Source organism: Stegastes partitus, unplaced genomic scaffold (assembly GCF_000690725.1).
Source record: "Stegastes partitus isolate 25-593 unplaced genomic scaffold, Stegastes_partitus-1.0.2 Scaffold1044, whole genome shotgun sequence".
Classification (NCBI taxonomy): Eukaryota; Metazoa; Chordata; class Actinopteri; family Pomacentridae; genus Stegastes; species Stegastes partitus.
The window spans coordinates 266,022-284,887 of NW_007578775.1; the positions used below are offsets into that span (position 1 = coordinate 266,022).

At 39.7% G+C, this 18,866-nt stretch overlaps 1 protein-coding gene across 10 annotated transcripts in view; it reads left to right on the forward strand.

Annotated features, from left to right (window-relative positions):
- The window catches only part of LOC103367396 (abl interactor 2-like), a 46,488-nt gene extending 33,298 nt beyond the window's left edge, over window positions 1-13,190 (forward strand). For 3 of the 10 annotated variants that reach the window (XM_008295411.1, XM_008295410.1, XM_008295412.1), the window contains 4 exons: window positions 3,646-3,798; window positions 6,915-7,039; window positions 11,253-11,435; window positions 13,015-13,190. In XM_008295411.1, coding sequence (XP_008293633.1) covers window positions 3,646-3,798; window positions 6,915-7,039; window positions 11,253-11,435; window positions 13,015-13,190 — 637 coding nt within the window. The other 7 variants (XM_008295407.1, XM_008295405.1, XM_008295403.1 and 4 more) reach the window with 7 other exon arrangements.
- The last annotated feature ends 5,676 nt before the right edge of the window (window positions 13,191-18,866 follow it).

Here is an 18,866-nt window from a genome sequence, read left to right on the forward strand (position 1 = left end):
ACACAATGAGTTTGAATAGAAACTACACTGACAGTCTCTGATAAGAATGATTCTCAACAACACTTCTTTCAGGCTGTTGGTCCACTCGCTGCTATCCCAAAAGAAGTTACGCCTCTAAGATTTAAATACATCCAGGAAGCTTCATCCTAAATTGTCACAACTAATCATGTTTTACTTAGTTCTGATAGAGCAGGAAAGTTTTGGCAGCACCATTATTGATTTATTTAACGACATGATCTGTACGATTCCTCTGAAAAACAAACCAGATGCCACATTATCATCAGATTGCCCACCTCTGACTTCCATTTTTGTTTTGTACAAATTAAACTAGATATAATCTGTTTTTCAGTGTGTATTTGGACAAAACCACGTTAGCTGTTTCCCCCGTTTTGAGTCTAAATGCTAAGCTAACCAGCTGCCGAATGCAGCTGAACAATCCTTTTATCTAACCACATGTTTACCAAACCTTTAGCGATTTCTCATGCCAGCGCACTAATTCACTGCGATACTTGTTCTATCTCCCTTTTTGTTTCATGCAATCTGTTTTGAGTCTTTGTGCTAAACTAACTGGCTGCAGAATGTAGCATAACAGACAGACATGACAGACATTTTTACCAAAACTTTTTTAGAATTTCTCATGCTGGAGCACGAATTCGCTGCGCTAATTATTACAGCACTTATATGTCATAGTATGTTTATGTGTGTGCAGTTAGCTGAACTAGCATCATCCATCCCTCCCGTTAGCTGCATCAGTGTGCCTTTTTATTTCCCATAATCCACTTTGAGTCTTTATGCTAAGCTAAGCTAACCAGCTGCAGAATGTAGCCTAACAGACAGACATGAGAGGTATCAATCTTCTTATCTCATCCTATTTGTACCAAAACTATGCAGGATTTCTCATGTTAGAGCACTAATTCATTGCGATGCTTATTCCAACACTCGTATGTTCAAGTATTTTCACGTGTGTGCAGCCAGCTTGACTAGCATCATGGCATCTCTCCTCTTGCCTGCATCTTTTTATTTCCAGTAATCTGTTTTGAGTCTTTATGCTAAGCTAAGCTAACCACCTGCTGAGTGTAGGCTAACAGACAGACATGATTGGTATCAATCTTCTTATCCAATCCTATTTGTACCAAAACTATGCAGGACTTCTCATGCTAGAGCACTAATTCGCTACGCTAATTATTACAGCACTTGAAGTCGCTGTATGTTTATACGTGTGCAGCAGGTGCCAGCTGGACGAGCATCATCCGTCCCTCCTGTTAGCTGCGTCAGTGCTCCTTCTAATTTCCCATAACCTGCTGATCGGCCGGCTGTTGTACTCTGAACCTTCCTATTGATTGTTTTCCTGCTGAACTAACAACATTCAATAACCCTTAATGCAACGCTCTCTGCAGGAGGCCGTGTTATCCCTGTACTCTCTCCATTCAAAAATCAACATCGATGTTGTGAACGCTTTAGCCCTCGCCTATAAGACACCCCCTCCCCTTCGTCAACCTAATGCAGCACTATATTCGGGCCAATATGGTACAGAATAAGATGAGAAAGTGTTAATAAGAAAGAGTGAACAGAAGCAGCTTAACAGTTGGTTGGAACTAAGCTGTGGTCAGCAAGCCAAGTGCGTCTGTCCCCCCCAACACACACGAATACGAGTGTGCACGCAGAGACGAGGAACAAACACACAGCAGTCAGTTGGCAACGCGCTGCAAATCAACAAGCCTTCTGACAGCACGCACACACACACACACACACACACACACACACACACCAGCGGCAGCAACACAACATTCACAAACAGTTTTCACATTCTGTGTCGGTTCTAAAGCGTCACTCCGGCCGGATTAACATTGCAGACGGGATTTCAAACTTGGTGAAATTACAGGATCTGAAATAGACATTCAGCATGGCGGGTTGAAACTTAAAGCAAATAAATCTGCTTAAAAAAAAAAAAAATCATAGAGAAAAGATTCCTGGAGAGATAGCTGCTCTTACATGCATGCTACGTTACAAACAGGAGCTGCTAATACCGCATTGGGACACACTTTCAATATCCAGTTTGACGAAATGTGAGCAAACACAAGATAAAAATAGAGTACGACGGATTATTATTGCAACGCTTACTTCTCTTATCGGTTATTGTTTCGTTCTGTTGTCAGTTTTATGTTGTTGTTTCCTTCAGGTTGGCACAATTTTTTCCCTTCATTTTGAAACAAAAGCCCAATTTCACAACGGTTTTCTTGGCTGTAGCTCCAGATGGGATTTAAATTAGAGTTTGCTGAAAAACAGGAGGTGATTGTCGCTGCAATTATCACTGAGTAGGAGGTTAAAAAAATTGACTTAGTTCTTGTTTTTGTGCTTGCATGCTATTAACCTTCTTACCTTTTTACACAACACAAAGTATAATCTTTTATGGTGGGCTTGCGTGCACATTTGATGTTGATTTCAGGCTAAAAAAAAAGTCTAACTGTTTTCTTTGTGTTTGCATTTAAGTAATCATGCTTCATAGTTGTGTTTGTTTATTTATGCTTCATTAACTGACTTTTTAAATTCTGACTGGGGGGGAATCCTCCTTCTGAACATGTCAGACTGACTCCTCTTCAGTCGGACTGTGGTGTGGTTTTTATTCTTTGATGCATTTGTCCTTATTTTCTACAGTTTTGTGTTGATGGAGGAGTTGTAATTCTCCAAAAATACACCCTGACCTTTAAACATGACCTTAACAGATTTATCTGTTTTGTTTTTTTTTCCCACAGCAGGAGAGAGGCAGAACCCGGCCCATGTTTAATGCAGAAGCGTGTTTAATTACACATCAGGCATGATTATGAAATGTCACATTTAATTTAATCTTAATTATTTACATCGCATCACACAGTAAATGGGTGATAGTAGAAAACACTGGCTGCTCTGTAGCGCCCTCCTGTGGCTCCTTAATGACATTGACCTTAGGTTTGTTTTTTTTGTTTTTTTAAAGCCTTGCTTCAAAAATATTACAAACTATTATTGCATTTTAATTTAAGGTATATAAACTGACTCAAATGCTGTGATTCCAGTAGTGGTGAACTTTATCTGTTTTTGTCCTGCAGGACTCTAGTCTTTACAGTTTAAACAATGAAAAGGAGCTACAGCTGATCTACAATACATTCTGTGATGTTAAAAAAATACAGGTTTTTATTGTCTTTTTGAGCTTGTAGAGCCGCGTTACATCTTACCCTCACTACATGTCAGACATCAGCCTACTGGAGCTGTACAGCAAGACTGATGACCAGCTAACATTCAGTAACAGCCTTGATGCAGGAAAGCTTTTGTTTTCCCTCCAAATGCTCTCAGTTGTCAAACATATACTTTAGACTGATTTTAATAACTTTAGCGTACTTAAAGTTCTTGGAAAATGGTATCGGATCAGGACTCAACAGATACTAAATATTAAGTGACTCAGATCAGGACGTCCCTTATTCAACACTTCATTAAAAGTAATATATAAGTGCAAAAAAAAACAGTGTCCAAACTCATTCATGTCTTCTTCTATAGTAGGTGGAACTGGTGTCAACGTGCTCTAGTGTTTGTGTATTGAGATGGACCCTTTGTGACCAGAAACCCTCGTCTCCCCGGTAACCCTGTCTTCATCGTCACCTCTTGCATGTGCAGGAAGAACTCCCCCTACAGGACACTGGAGCCGGTGCGCCCCCCGGTGGTGCCCAACGACTACGTCTCCAGCCCGACCAGGAACAATATGGCCGGCGGGCAGCTTCCGAGTCCGGCCCGCACCGCCACCCTCAACCACCGACCCCGAACGTACAGGTAGCCGGGTCGGCATGTGAACGTGGCCGCCGGAGCGGGGTTTCAGCGCTTCTAACTCTGCTGCTCTCATGGACATAACCCATCTTTTTTTGAAATTTGCTTTTGCTGTTTTACACTGAAAAAGGTGAATATTTAGCACATCAGTGTGTCTAGTTTGGGACTACAGGTTTAGAAAGTTTCACTCTCTGAACTCCAAGCAGCTTCTGGGCTTTTTACTCACTGTGGGCTCATTTTTCACAGCAACGTAAAGTCATGAAAACATCAAAACCATGACCAGAAGTAGCGAGAGCACAAAAACGCCATAAATTATAAAAAAGAAATAGATGAAAGTGTCCACAAGTGTTACCAATACTGGAAGGAAGTGGTGATGCTACATATTATAGATATTTTACTACATTAATTGTAATGTGTTTTCATACTCATTTCTGGTCTGCTCTATGGAGGCACAGCCTGCAGTTCAGCCCAGTCTTGATAATAATGTTCGTCGTGTGACTGTTGGTTGCAGCCGAGGCTCTAATTCGTCAGAGTCATGCCAGGGAGCACAGGATTTTTTGTTGTTTTTTAAGTTATGCATGTACAATACAGTGATTCTAATTAAATATTGCGGTTTTAAGCTTAGATTTGGACCGTTGTCCGTCACATCACAAAAGAGTAGCTCAAGAACCAACAGAACATCTGGCAGTTCTCTTTGTTTTTACATTTTCTGGCTCTGATAAATGAAAAGATAACATGCTTTTTTTTTTTTTTTTTTAACTTTGGGGCTTCAGAGAGTTGAAGTCACTCTTAGTAGTTTTGATCCTCAGTACAATGTGGGGCTAATAACAACCCATAATGGCTGATGTTCACGTGTTTCATCCCAAACTAGACTTACAGATGTGCTAAATATAAACTCATCATTACTCTCTCAACGCATTCTTCTTTTTTCAGCTTCTTTTACTTTGTGCTTCCATTCTTGGTCTTTCAAGCTGATTATTTCATTCGCAAAGTGACGAGCAAATATTTTGAATCTGCTTGAGACTCGTGACTATTTAACACTGGAAACAATTAGCCTAGCTTAGCATGAAGATAAGAAACAAGTGAAACCGCTGCCTAACTTGGAGTTTTTACACTTGATTTTTGTATAGATTTAGAACAAAACACCAGAGCGCAGTAGGTGGATTCTGTCGCCTCTAAATGGAGCTAAGCTAGTTATCTCCTCCAGTGTCCAGTCTTATGCTAAGCTAACTAGCTCCTAGTCATAGCTTCGTATTTAAAATCTGAGCATCTCATCAAGAAAGTGGATTTCCCAAAATGTCATTTGAGGATTGTTGGCAAAAAATATTGAAATTTGAGCAGCACATGACTATGGAAGAGGCAGAACGTTTTAATTTCCATCCTTGTCAGGGCGATTTGTCGTTACATTTTCCCCAAAATCTTTGCTCATGAGTTATCGCCTTTCTTTGGACGTCTTCGTTAGACTTTGCTTCATCACACTTTGGCTTCTCAGTTTGTCTGATATCTGCTGCTGTCAGTGTTTCCTCTGTGGTTTTATTCAGCGGTGATACTCAGGAGGCGAATACGCATTTGGTTTGATTTGAAACGCAGTATTGTGCGTTGCTAAAATTATTCAATGTACTGCAGTCAACTATGGATAATTGATCGTTAACACTAAAAAGATATCAAGCTGGATTCACGAATTACATAAATATTATAAGAAAAATTTGGCAAAAGTTATTTACCTTTAAAAAAAAACAATTAAAAAAAACAATAAATGTTGAATATTTACTAATGTTCGATTTTAAATAAACATATTGAGTTTTTCAGCTACTTACTTTCCAGTATCTCCTATTGAGCATCGTCCTATTGATTGTGAATCCTGCTGATTTTATTACATTTCTAAATACCTCCCGCTGCGTCGCCGCTGAGAGAACACAGAGGACACACGATACTAACTTTCTGCTTCCATCCTCACAGCATCGACTAACCGATTTCCTTCTCATTCATTGATTTGCTTTCAGTTCAGAGCTCTCCGTTGCGGTTTACGTAACTGTACGAGCACGTTGGTGTCCTGGATGGGAAGCGAACGCTCTGAAAGCATCGCCTTGTAGTTTCGCTCGTACATTTTTAATTTTTTTTGAAAGTGTTTGTGTGTTAATGTGAAAGCAACACTTTTGAGGTAATTATTTAGAGCTGCTAGAATGATAACGAAGATGAGAAACAACACAAACAGTTCATATAGTTTCTGTCTCATCGTTTCTCACCTCATCATTGACTGTTGAACTCTATTTTATTGCATTAGAATTAAGTAGTAAATGAAGTAATTGAATATTTAGATTCAGGCTCTTTGTTGTTCTTCCCATCCAACCCCCACCTTCGTCTCTGGAGCCTTCAGCCAATCAGATCATGTGTCATTGCTTCTGTGCTTTAACGGTAACTGAACTGAATGATGCTGTTTCTCTACAGGCAGCTGACTTCCTGTCTGTTTTTTCATCTCGTTTCCTCCTGCTTTTGCCGTTATTATTTATTTTCTTCGATCAGTCTTTTGATGATTATTAGAAAAAATGAAAATTTCTTATTAGAAAAAGTTTATTTTTATACCTTTTTGCAAGAGAATGCAGGATACTGTACCAAACACAACAAGAGAATCCCTCAGTGGGGAAATTTGCAGCATAAAGTAAGTATAATAATAAAAGTAAACCAAAATGTACATGAGTACTAGTTCTACAAGTGGTATTGCAGGTTTTTTGGATGAACAGAAATACTGATTTTATGACTGCACAGATTGTGCACAGGGTTTTTAAAGTGCAGAATATTCACAATTACCATGAACCATTGGGCCAAAATATAACTATATAATACCTTTCCAGGGTAGGAATGGTAGAAAGAAAATAATAAAGTAATAAAATAAAAGACAGTTCAAGAAAATGAAAACTCTTCTGTAAAAGTATGTTTTCAGAACAGATTTAAAAGACATTAGTGATGAGCTTTAGGACCTTTTTTTGCGGCTAAGGTCTGAAATTGTAGTAAATTCAATGAAACTACATTAAAACTACTTAAACACCAGAGACAAGTTATCGCATAAACTGAACATAAATACAGAGCTTATGGATAACTATGGTCTGTCTGTGTCCCTGCAGCGGCAGCAGCGGAGGCAGCCATCCCAGCAGCAGCAGTCGCAGCAGCAGCAGGGAGAACAGCGGCAGCGGCAGCGTCGGCATTCCCATCGCCGTGCCGACGCCCTCCCCGCCCTCCACCTTCCCAGGTAACGCACGCATGCGTACATACATGTGCATGCAAACTGGTGCCGTGCTGTGTTTAAATTTGACTTTTACGTTGTTTGTATTAACACAGGAAAGAAAAAACTCTGTCGTAGTGAAGCTCAGGAGGATTGTAGCTGGGCTTTATTAGCATTTTATTAAATGTTCAATCCAGTATCAAATACACCAATCAAATCCACATCAGGTGTAACTTTGGTTGTTTGGAGGTAACTACAGCAATAACTAACCTCCTCCCTGCCTAATTTTTATTTAATTTTAAGTCTCTGCTTTGTGGACACTTCTGAGGCCACAGAACTGAAGTAGAGCAAAAAATTTATCAATAATCAGTCAATAAAAGTGCAGATAATCAGAAAAATTCCCAGTCAGTCACGATAATTAGTCTAACTCTAATTCTGACTAATTACGACCAAGAGGGCCGATCATAGTTGTTGCTGTAACGTTTCAGTGCACAAACATAAATCAAGCTTGAGCTGCACTTTAACCTTCCTTCTTTACTACTTCCTGTTTTCCCTCCTTCCTCTCCTCCTCCCTGAAGTTTCCCCGACTACTGGACCTGCTAGCTCCTCCTCCACAGCTCCTAACTCCTCCCCTTCACCCTCACCGACTCCCTCCTCCTTCTCCTCCTCCTCGTCCACCACCACCCTAACACAACCCAACGCTCCTTTGCCGCCAAACTCACCCTCGCAACACGCCGACTCGTCTCCTCAGCAAAGCTCGCGGCCGAACGCTCCCAACGCCTCCCCGCTCTCTAACCCCTCCCCCAGCGCCGCCGACGTCCAATCAGAACTGTCTCCTCTCCTTCCTCCCGCCCCTCCTCCTCCACTGTCCTCCTCCTCCTCTTCCTCATCACCTGCTGAAGGTGAGTTTCTTCAACACCTCCGTCGCCTGCCAGCCTCACCAGCTCTCCTCCCGTTGTTTCCCTTCATTCAACCTACGTTTTGTAGTTCACAATGTCGGAGTCACGTGTTTCTGTGTTTAATGGTTACTGCTGCAAGAGAAAAACGACTTAGGACTAAAAAATGTGAAGGAATAAGCCTTTATTAGTCCCACTGTGGGAATATCTGCAGTGTTACAGCAGCAAAGATAGTGTAAACGTTTAAGGATTGTAGTGCAAAAGTCAAAAATAGACCAAAACATACACAAGCACGAGTTCTAGAAATAACAGTATTGCACACATCATTGCACAGATTTGTTCATAAGTAGAAAAATAACAATATTGCCCATATTCTAGTATATATGTCTGTGCAGTCTACTGGAATAAATCAACACTTTGGAAAAATCTGTATATTAGCATTCTTGCTGAATCATTAGCGCTGACCTTAACCCTCTAAACCCCGAGCAGTTTCAGTGCTGCTTGGTCTATTTTCCACTGCAGCATAAATCAGAAATGCTTTTATTGATCCCCGAGGGGAACCTGCATCTCTATGGAAACAACACGACCACGGCTAGATGAAGACAGAACTTAATAATGTCTTCTATGTATTACAGAAAAGTTAGAATTTAGTGTTTATTTCACAAAAAAAATGACTGGAGTTGACGCACACAGACATTTTCCAGGTGCCCACAGGTGTGAAATGTACTAGAAACAATGGTGGCTCAGCAATACTGTAGATGATTAGCTACTTACATGTTTAATCCTCCTGCGTTAACATATTAAACTAATGGTTTCTCTGTGTGCAGAGGACAGAATTTTTAGTGTTTTATAGAATCTGGTTAGTATTTACTTCTGGGAAATTTTTAGATTTATTTATTTTTGATAGAATCCGTGTTGTGCAAAGTCTGTATTTTTGGCAATTAAAAAAACAAAAAATGTGTATAATAATATTATTTTTTGATGAAGTGTCATTATTTTAAGCTTTGGTTTGTTAAGTTGTTATTTAAAGGAACTCCTCCTCACACATTAGTACTTTACGGACTGGATTTCTGTTTGTTTTTAGCTTCCAGCTTCAATCATTTTAATGATTTTTTTTCAAAAACGGTACGCCTTTTATCTTTAGTGCAGGGGTGTTGAACTCCGGTCCTCGAGGGCTGCAATCCTCCATGGTTTAGATGTTTCCCTCTCCCAACACACCTCATTCAAATGATCAGCTCATCATCAAGCTCTACAGAAGTCTGATAACGATCCTGATCATTAGAATCAGGTGTGTTGGAAGAGGGACACATCTAGAACATGCAGGATTGCGGCCCTCGAGTACCGGAGTTCGACACCCCGGCTTTAGTGGATTATATGTGAGCAGGAAGTTAACTTAAAGATTCACTCAAACTTGCCGTGATAATCTCTTGTCTCCTGCAACAGCAAGAGAACAGGCAGCATTTAACCATATAACAGCTGCAAATGTCGACAACGAAGGCTGTAATTCATTATCCACGGGGAATTATTGTCAAAGTGATGTCTTGTTTTCTTCCACTTATGCGATAGGAGTGTGACCAATCAGGGAGAAATGTGTAGTAAAAGTTTAGACTCAAAGTCAGAAAGCAAACACGGGTCTCTTATGTCACGTCATGTTTCTGACTTCAGACCGAAAAAAAAACATCCTGGAGTTACTAAAACTGGGTCATTTCCAAAAATCTCCCTTTTAGGAGTCCCAAGATAAGATAAGATAAAACTTTATTAATCCCGAAAGAAGCTGATGTGTGCGAGCGTAAACATAAATTGTAAGATCAGATAAGATAAGCTGTTATTAATCCCACAGTGGGGAAATGTGCAGCGTTACAGCAGCGAAGCCGAGAGCACAAACATTAAGGAACGTGGTACAGAAATAAAAAAATAAACCAAAATATGCATAAACACTAGTTCTAGAATGAGTTTTACATTAAAAGCTCACTAGTGTGGATGACGCCTGAAGCTCACGAGCCTAAAGAATTAATTTATTCAAACATAAAAAGCTCAGGTTAGCCGTGTCCTTCAGTTCCCAGTCTTAATGCTAAGCTACGCTAACCAGCTGTGAGTGATAATAGTGGATATTTTCATATAATTCTTGATCTTACTGTTGACTTACGCCCTTAAATTCAAAATGTTATTGACGAGCAGCCTGCATTGAAATAAACAAAAGTATTTTAAAAAGTGTGGCACAAGATAATCCGACCAAGACGATGAATAACAACGTTTACTTATAAAGCATCTCTGCTGCTTCAGGTCCCATCGTCCCTCAGTTCTACAGCATGAACCGGCCTCAGCCTCGACAGCAGACTCCTCAGGTGGGGGGTTCGCTGCCGTACCGCCGGCCCCCCTCTGTGACCGGCCAGCCAATCGTAACGCAGAATCAGGTCAACGGCGGCCCCTACTACAACCAGAGCCCAGGTACGTACCGTGAAACACCACGAAAGTCCTCGCTGAGAGCGCAAACTGGTTCATAGTGGATCAAAATTAACTGTTAGCATAATTAAAAAAAAAAAAAAAAGTTCACGCCTGACTGTCTCATTTGTCTGATTTTTTAAAATTGTTAAGTAACATGTGTAAAATCTGGACTCACAAGATGGGTCATGTTGATTTTTGTGCAGTTTTCTTTGCGCCAATCTGTTTGAAGAGCAATAACTTGAGAAATATTGTGGTTAGAGTCCTGAAATGTTGCAGGTTCATTGATCTGACATGTGGTCTTTAATGGTAGAATCCTGCTTTGATAACAGTTATATGATGGTGCACATTTGGTCGGAAAATGTGCATGTTTTTTTCTACTCCAACCATAAAACTTTTACTTTTCACCCTACAAGATAGATTTTTTTCCCCTGGCATTGGCACCAAATATTTAGAATATGGCAGAGGCATACTTTATGAGAAAAGTACACATTTATAGCCAGTATTTGAACATGCATTAAGCAGGTATATAAAAAAAAAAAATCAACATGACCTCACCCCTCTTTGGTACCTTGAACTCCAGGTTTTACTTTATAGTCGACTCAATCAATACTCACCATTCTGTCCAATTGGAGATGGTCAGGTGTGGAGTATCCCGTGAATTGAGGCAGAATGACCCAGTAGTATGTTATTAAACTCTAGCTTTGTGTGTTCACAGCCTCCCCTCCACCTCCGTCCCTCCTCCAGTTCACCCCTCAGCTTCCTCTGATGGGTTTCGTCGCTCGTGTTCAGGAGTCCAGTGAGTAAAACCGCAGCTTTTTTTTTCAATCCTGCATCACAGAAATGTTTCCTTTCATATTATTGTGTCCGCCTCTGTTGGCATAACGTACCTCCGCCTCCAGTTTCAGACGCCCCTCCTCCCCCCCAACCTGCCGCCGAGAGCCAATCAGGGCCCGAGGAGGCCCCGCCCACTCCTGAGCCGCTACAGGACGGACACGAGGAGGAGGACTCGGCCGTGGTGGAGTACAACGACCCGTACGCTGAGGAAGACCCTCCGTGGGCCCCCAGGAGCTACCTGGAGAAAGGTACGCCTCAGGAACACGTGCAAGGTCTACAAGCTCCGCCCCACTTTATTAATCCAGCTGTGATAAACTGATCAACGTATGATTTGTGTTCCTTGGTAGCATCTCTGCCGGACACACTGATTCAGATCCACGTTTTAATTCATTTGGAACTTCCTTGCTTTAAATATTTCTTATCTTCTTGTTGGTTGGCAGCAGATCAGCTCAGAACCAACTTCAGCGGCTGCTTGTTGTTTAATTTCACTCCTTTGATGAGAGTACATTTATTCTATTTCGGTCCGATTTTAGACATATGATTTTTGTTTTCGTCAAACAAAAACCAAAGATGTCTTAGCCTCGTGTTTGTTGAAGCCGACCGCAGCTGTCGCCATCTTTTTGCACACGGTTGCCATGGTTACACGTGTCATTCTGGTGTATTTTGATGAAACAGCAGAATGACTGTGTTTACACGCACCAGTGTTTCTGTGATGAGGTGGTTTTGGTCACATTCAGGATGCGCTGTTTACATGGAGCACAGAGAAATCTGGTGATTCATTTCCCCGTATACACGGTTAATACTAGTATCCTGGTTACTGAGGGCCGCCTGCTAAAATTAAGACGCTTTGGCTGTTAACAGGCTCTGCACAATGAAATTACACTTCTTTTTTTTTTAATTCACCTCATTGACAACAACAGGAGGCAAAAGTGACGAGAAGTTATTAAACAACCGAATCTTTGTTGACATGTGTATATGCGACAGTATCCTGGTTTGTATCAGAATTTCAGACGGCTTAGTTGTTTTTCTCCAAACTGGAAACCCTCCAACAAACAGACATGAAAACAAGATGCTACACAAACCTGATGATGGCGGAAAAACTCAAGTCAGTGACTCTCTTCAGTTCTTCTAGTTCTAATTACAAACTCAGTTTCAAGAGGTGATTTGGTCTCCAGTCAACGCTGCTCATCCAGCATTAGCATTAGCATTAGCACAGCCACACACAGACGCTGATTTACTACGATCTGGAATACAGTATTTCTGATACAACAAAAGTTTTTCTTCCATTTTTTTTTCTGTTTGTAGCGTGAAAAATGTTCAGCTGACATAAACTTAGCATTTTATAAATGTCAGCTGCTGCCTGCATGTTCCTACGGTTGTTTCTTGTTTAATGTTCAGTAAAATGTAAATGAATTTAGTCCATAAATCTGTATCTTAACGTCACATAGCGTTACTGACAGAGACGGAACTTTACTTAAATACAAGATGTTTAATATTGACTGCAACAAGTCAAACAGATAAACCAGCTTTTACTGATCAGAAGCTGCACTTTCAATGATTTTTTTTTTGGTATTTAGTCGTTATTTTAAAAGCAGCAGCACAGAAAGACCTGAAATGCAGAGAAAGAGAGCAGGACGATGACCAGTTACGCTCTAACCATTACATTAAAACAGTCATCAGTTCGTTTATTGTCCATATTTTACTTTAGGGATTTAATTTGTTGTGGAAAAATGTAAAACTTGTGTTGAACTCTGCTGCACTGCTTCATAAATCACTCAACATGCTGCTCGTCAGTAACACTATTTCGGCGTGTTTGTCGCCCCCCAGTGGTGGCCATCTACGACTACACGGCCGACAAGGAGGACGAGCTGTCGTTTCAGGAAGGAGCCATCATCTACGTGATCAAGAAGAACGAGGACGGCTGGTTCGAGGGCGTGATGAACGCCACCACCGGCCTCTTCCCCGGAAACTACGTGGAATCCATCATGCACTACGCCGACTGAGGAGAAGCTGCAGCTCGGAAGGGAAAAGCCGACTCGGTTCCACTTTGTTTTGTTTGGCTCCTTTAGATTCTCACTAACAATCAGAGCTTGTGGAGATAAATCAACACTTTGTTAATATGTTTACTGGACAGAGATGCTGTCATCTTGAGGCTTTGCATTTAGGGGTTCTTTGAGTAGGTGGTCTGCACTGCCTCAACGTTAAGCCGGTTAAATGTAAAAACACACAAAAGTTCGTCCGCATCAGGCATTTTATCTACCGCTTGGTATAAATGGGTCAAAGCCTTGTTGTGCTTCATCTTCCTGGTTTAATTCAAGAAAGCAACGACATGCAGCACTTTTGCCACAACCAGTTTTCTCAGATATGCGACAGAAAAAGGAAAGAAAAAGATAAAGACCTGGACGTGTTCTTAATTTAATCTGGTGTGTCAAACATCTCCACACATCCAGGTTTGCACCGTGGTGGTTGTTTTTTGTTTTTTGTTTTATCTTTTATCTTTTTCTGATGTCCTCAGAAGTCGGTACGAACAGTCGACCTTCCAAGTGATGCCGTTTATCCAGCAGCAATATTAAACGTTTATCACATAATCTAAACCCACTTAAACAGCAATAACCCCGAGCAAAAGCAATCCTCGTAGGTAATAACTGCTTTTCTATTGCACAAAAAGGGATGATCTCCCCACAGTCCAACAAAACAATTAGATGGTGACCAGTGTTTCTGTGATTGTACAGAAACATGAAATTTTAAATGTAGTTTTCTTCTGATCACAAGAAATGCGTTGCAGGATCTTGACATGAGTTTAAAGCCGCTCGATGTGCGGTTACATGTCCAGGAATGTCATGGGAAATCACGGAAACGCTGCTGTTCAGAGAATTCAGACAGAAACTGCTAGCAGCTTATTTTGCGTCGACTCGTCAGAATGCGAGCGAAGACTTTTTTGGCCGTGCACGGTTTTGCTATTACAGATGTTTATCCTGAATTGAAACTGAAAACTCGTGGACAAGAGGCAGAAATGGCCGCCGTAGAACACACAGAGTGAAGCTCGTGTGCAGATTGGTGGCGTTTCTGAGTAATCCAACATATTGTGAATTAAAAACATGACTTTACTAAACAGCTATAAATAAAGCAGCTCAAACGGCTGACAGAGAATTACAAACGCTGTCAGAAGCTTTTTGTTTAGTTGTAATTTAGTAGTAATTCGTGGAAAACAAATCCTTCCAGGTTTGTCTCAGAATCTTTTGTGATCAGAAGAAAATGATGCTTTGGAAATATTCCCTCAACTCCTCGTTCGTTTAACCTTTGCCTTAACAGACACCTTCCACCTTCCTGTTTTCTCATCAGCTTTATTATTGTTATTTTCTGTCAGCGAGGTTTAAAAAAAATGATATTAAAATAAACTACAGATGAAGTAAAGGAATAATGAAGCTTGACACTAATCAAACTGCAACAGAAGAAGGAAGCAGGAACGTTTGAAGGTGTGTGAGAGAGTTTTGGTGGTTTGTTGGTTAATCGTGGGACTATGATAAGTTTCCTTACACGTCTTCCTGTTGATGTGTAACTGTGTGAAAAGAAAGTCAAAGGAAGGAAACGGTCAGATCATATTTGACCTTAACACCCACGTGTTGATCAGTGTCGAGGAGAGCCGCCTGTGTGTTCATCAGCTGATAGTTTAAAGATTTTATTGCAAAATGAATGATCTTTACAGGACAGTTGAGGTTATTTAAGGTAGTTTATTATATAATTTACAATAAATCTGTAAAGTTCAGTTCATCTAATTTCAAAGATAAATCAAACAAGCCTCTTATTTAATCTAAAGTTTTCGTTTCATAGAAGTCAGTTAAAACGGTTGAACGCTTATTTACGGTTCACAGAAGTTATATCCTGTCGGCCTTTTTTTGACGCTCCGTCTGGTTCAGTCAACAAAACTTTGGTTTAAAACTAAAGACATCAGCTCGTGTTTGCTAATCGACTGTAAACATTTATATTATCGACACCAGTCAAATCGCAAGGACAGAAAAAACAACACCTCGCTGAGTGTTAGACGACACAAATGCTGATTTGCAGCAGAATCAGGAGCTCTGACGTGTTTTCTCTCCGTGTTTCTGATCCGAACGCAGCACTACAAATGTAAAACACGTTAAAAGCTTAACCGATTGAGTTCTGACAGCTTTTTAAATCTGCAGTAACGATCTTTGTGCGTAGCTGCTGTGTTGTGTTGTTGCACTCTGTGCTACAGAAATGCAGCCAGATTTGTAGACAGACAGCAAAGTGCACAGCTAGAGTCACCAGACGGCTAAATAAGCTGTACAGTCATGTGTTATTGTGATTTCAATGGATTTATTATCGATAGAAACTCAGAAACACTTGATTCCTTTAAGCTATGAACTGTGAATAATCAAACTCATTTTCTTAAACTTTCTCGTTAAAGTGGATCAGAAAGTCGACAGAGAGTCTAAATGATCAGGAGGTGGATGAGGCAGGAGATCATATAAAAGCACTTGTCTCCTGTGCTGTGGGTTTAAGGGTTCTGTTTTTGTAGATTTTAAAGCAATCGAGACCTTAAATGAAAGAGTTGCAGCCTTTCGATTAGTTTGCCGTCCAGCCTGAAAGCTTTAAGTAATGATTGACCTGAAAAAACACAACATAAGCACTTGTTTTTGTTTGTTTTTTTCAAGATATTTCTTCTAGTTTTTGGCTATTTTTATTAAAAAGTGGCTGCAGCAACACTAGAGTTCCCCTCCTGTGGCCTTTAAAATGTGAAACCTCTCAAATGAAAAGCCTGATATTAGCTAAAGCACAACCTAACATATGATCGTATTTGTCACCAGGACCAGACCAGGCTACGATCCTGTGAAGAAAACTGATCAGACGTACTAGAAGTTTCTCCCCAGTCTGACCTCTGAGCCTTTTTATTTTTCTCTCATCGTGGTTTCGTGGTTGCGTAGTCGTGCAGTGAAGTGGACCTGAACGCGTCGCCGGGTGGAGATTCTGGACCTGTTGCCAGTTTTTAAAAGTTTACAGTGTGTTTGCCTGCATGCCTGATATATAACTGACATTTTTACTCACCGCGTTTTCATAGTCTTCATGTTCTTTATTTCTTTTTCTTTTTTTTTAATATATATATATATATATCTATAGTTTCACCGACTTGCTTTATTCTGTCTGTTTGACCAGCTGGAGGTTTGTGATGTTTCTGTGCAGTTGTTGGTTGTGACGGCCCTTTAACGGAAGTCCTGCGTGCTCGGACTTCAGACGGACGCTCAGATGGAGGCGGAGGATGTTTCTGTGCCATATGTGTGTGTGTGTGTTGTGGATGCAGATGTGTGTGTGTGTGTGTGTGTGTGTGAGAACCAAACCTTCCCTCGTCGACTGAAGTGACTCTGGACCTGAGAACAGTGTTCCCTTGTTGTACAGTGTTATTTAAAAGGCATTTTACCACAAAAGCCAGAGTTTGCCAAATGAACGCTCCTGAAGTTTGTCCAGAAACTCACTTCAGTCGTCTCACTGCTTCCTGAGAGGAAAAAGGATATTCTCATTGTTAGAGACATTTCTGAAAGGCTCAGTATGAAACTGTTTTCCATCAGTTTATGTTTTCTAAAAGCATCTTTAGTGACAAAACCACAACTAATACTTATTTTTATTATGAATGAATCTGCTTCATTTGTCAAATACTTTATTATATGTCCAAAAAAAATGACAATAAATTGTTTTAAAAATTGCTTATCTGCCGAGCAGACGTCTTTAAATGATAGTAATTTTATTTATATCCAGTTGTGTCAGCACAAACTGTTACACAGACTGAAGTGAGAACAGAATGATATAATCAGAACCTCTTTGACCCAGTTTTTGTGAAAAACCTTCAGATGAACACTACATATAACAAAAGCAGCACAGAGCCTCTACATAGAACAGAAAAAGTTGTAAATTCAAATTAGAAATTAATAAAAATACAAACAGAATACATGATTTTATTGAAAATGCATAAAAAGCAGCCAAAAGAATTAAGCTGAGCAGTAAAAAAAAACAAAAAAGCCATTAATAATACTTTATTATATGTCCCAACAAATGACTTATTGCTTATTAGAATCTTCCAGATGCCAAATAAACATCTTTAAATAATAGTAATTTTATTTATATCCAGTTGTGTCAGCACAAACTGTTACACAGACTAAAATGAGAACAGAATAACACAACTAGAACCTCTTTTACCCCCTTTGTGAGAAACTTTAGAGCCCAAATGTGAAGGAATGAACACTAAATATAGCAAAAGCAGCACTGAGCCGGTACATAAAACAGATAAAAATGTTAATTCAAATTAAAGACATGAATTAAAATACAAATAGATTGCATGATTGTATTGAAAATGCAACCAGAAGAATTAAGCTGAGCAGTAAAAAAAATTAAAAACGGATCCATAAATAACGACAGACAAACTTCAGAGTGACTGAATCTCTTTGAAAAGAGAAACTTTGGCAAACTCTGGTTTTTGTTCCGCCTGCAATATCCCTTTAAAGTGTGGACTGAGGAATTAGACTATCTGTGAAACGCTGCAGATGGCTTCTCCGAGGCTGATTTTTACCAGGAACCTGCTTCGTCATCCTCCCTGCAAACATTTCATGATGAGAAAAACGCCTCCAATCTGGATCCAAAACCCACAAAGTAAACAAATGAATTGTACTTGAAGTCTATTCAGGTTTGAACTAAACAGAAAACAATCAATCTGTCTGGGAAAGTTTTTACCAGATGGTTGCTGTGTTTTTACCTATAAAATCAAATCTCATATTCCTACTTTTGAAATGCATTGAACAGATGCAAGTCAAACAGAGACTTCACCTGAACGTTTAGCTTTAAGGTGACAGTTTATCAGATTATCAGCCTTTAGATTAGATTATTGTGTTCCCTCCTCCGTCTGCAGGATGTTCCTGGTAGAACATGATGTCCGGAGAAGCGTTCTGCTTTCCAAAGTGAAGTACGACTAAAAGCACATCGCTCTTTTGTAAGAAAGAAGAAAAGTGAAATTACTCAGTAAATGTTTTAACAGCTCTTCTTGTGTTTCTGCTGATTATTTATTCACAGCTTGGATCATTTTGAAAAGGTCGTATTAATACGATGGAGGTTAGAAGGTTTACGACCATAAGAGATACAAAGACTTTGCACAAAACACAAGCTGAGTTAGAAAGTTAATTAAAGCCTCCGAGTGTTATTCATAATACTTACAAATAATAAAGTCTTAATTTTGTTTTTCACCAGAACCCACTGAGTCCAGTGGTGTTCCTGTCATTACATGTGTTTGTGTGAAATTTTAAGTTAAATCAGACTTTATTTGTATATTGTAGCATCTTTCATACAGGTTAGGAAAAAAAAATGACTGACAACCTCATAACAGTTTAAAAGCAAAAGACTTACACAAAATTAAAAATGTGATTTTCAAATAATTTTAAAAATCTGTAAGAATTAATAAATGAGATAGAACTTAGTGAAACAGATACGAGAAGGACATTTTAAAATGATAAATAAGGACCATTAACATTAAAACCAAATTATTAATTTTTTCATGGATAATACACAACATTTATACAGAACTATTGTACTATAGTGAAAAGGAATAAAATTGCAAACAAATAAATGGTACAACAAACGTATTTATTCATTCAACCTTTGTTTAAAGTTCAAATACA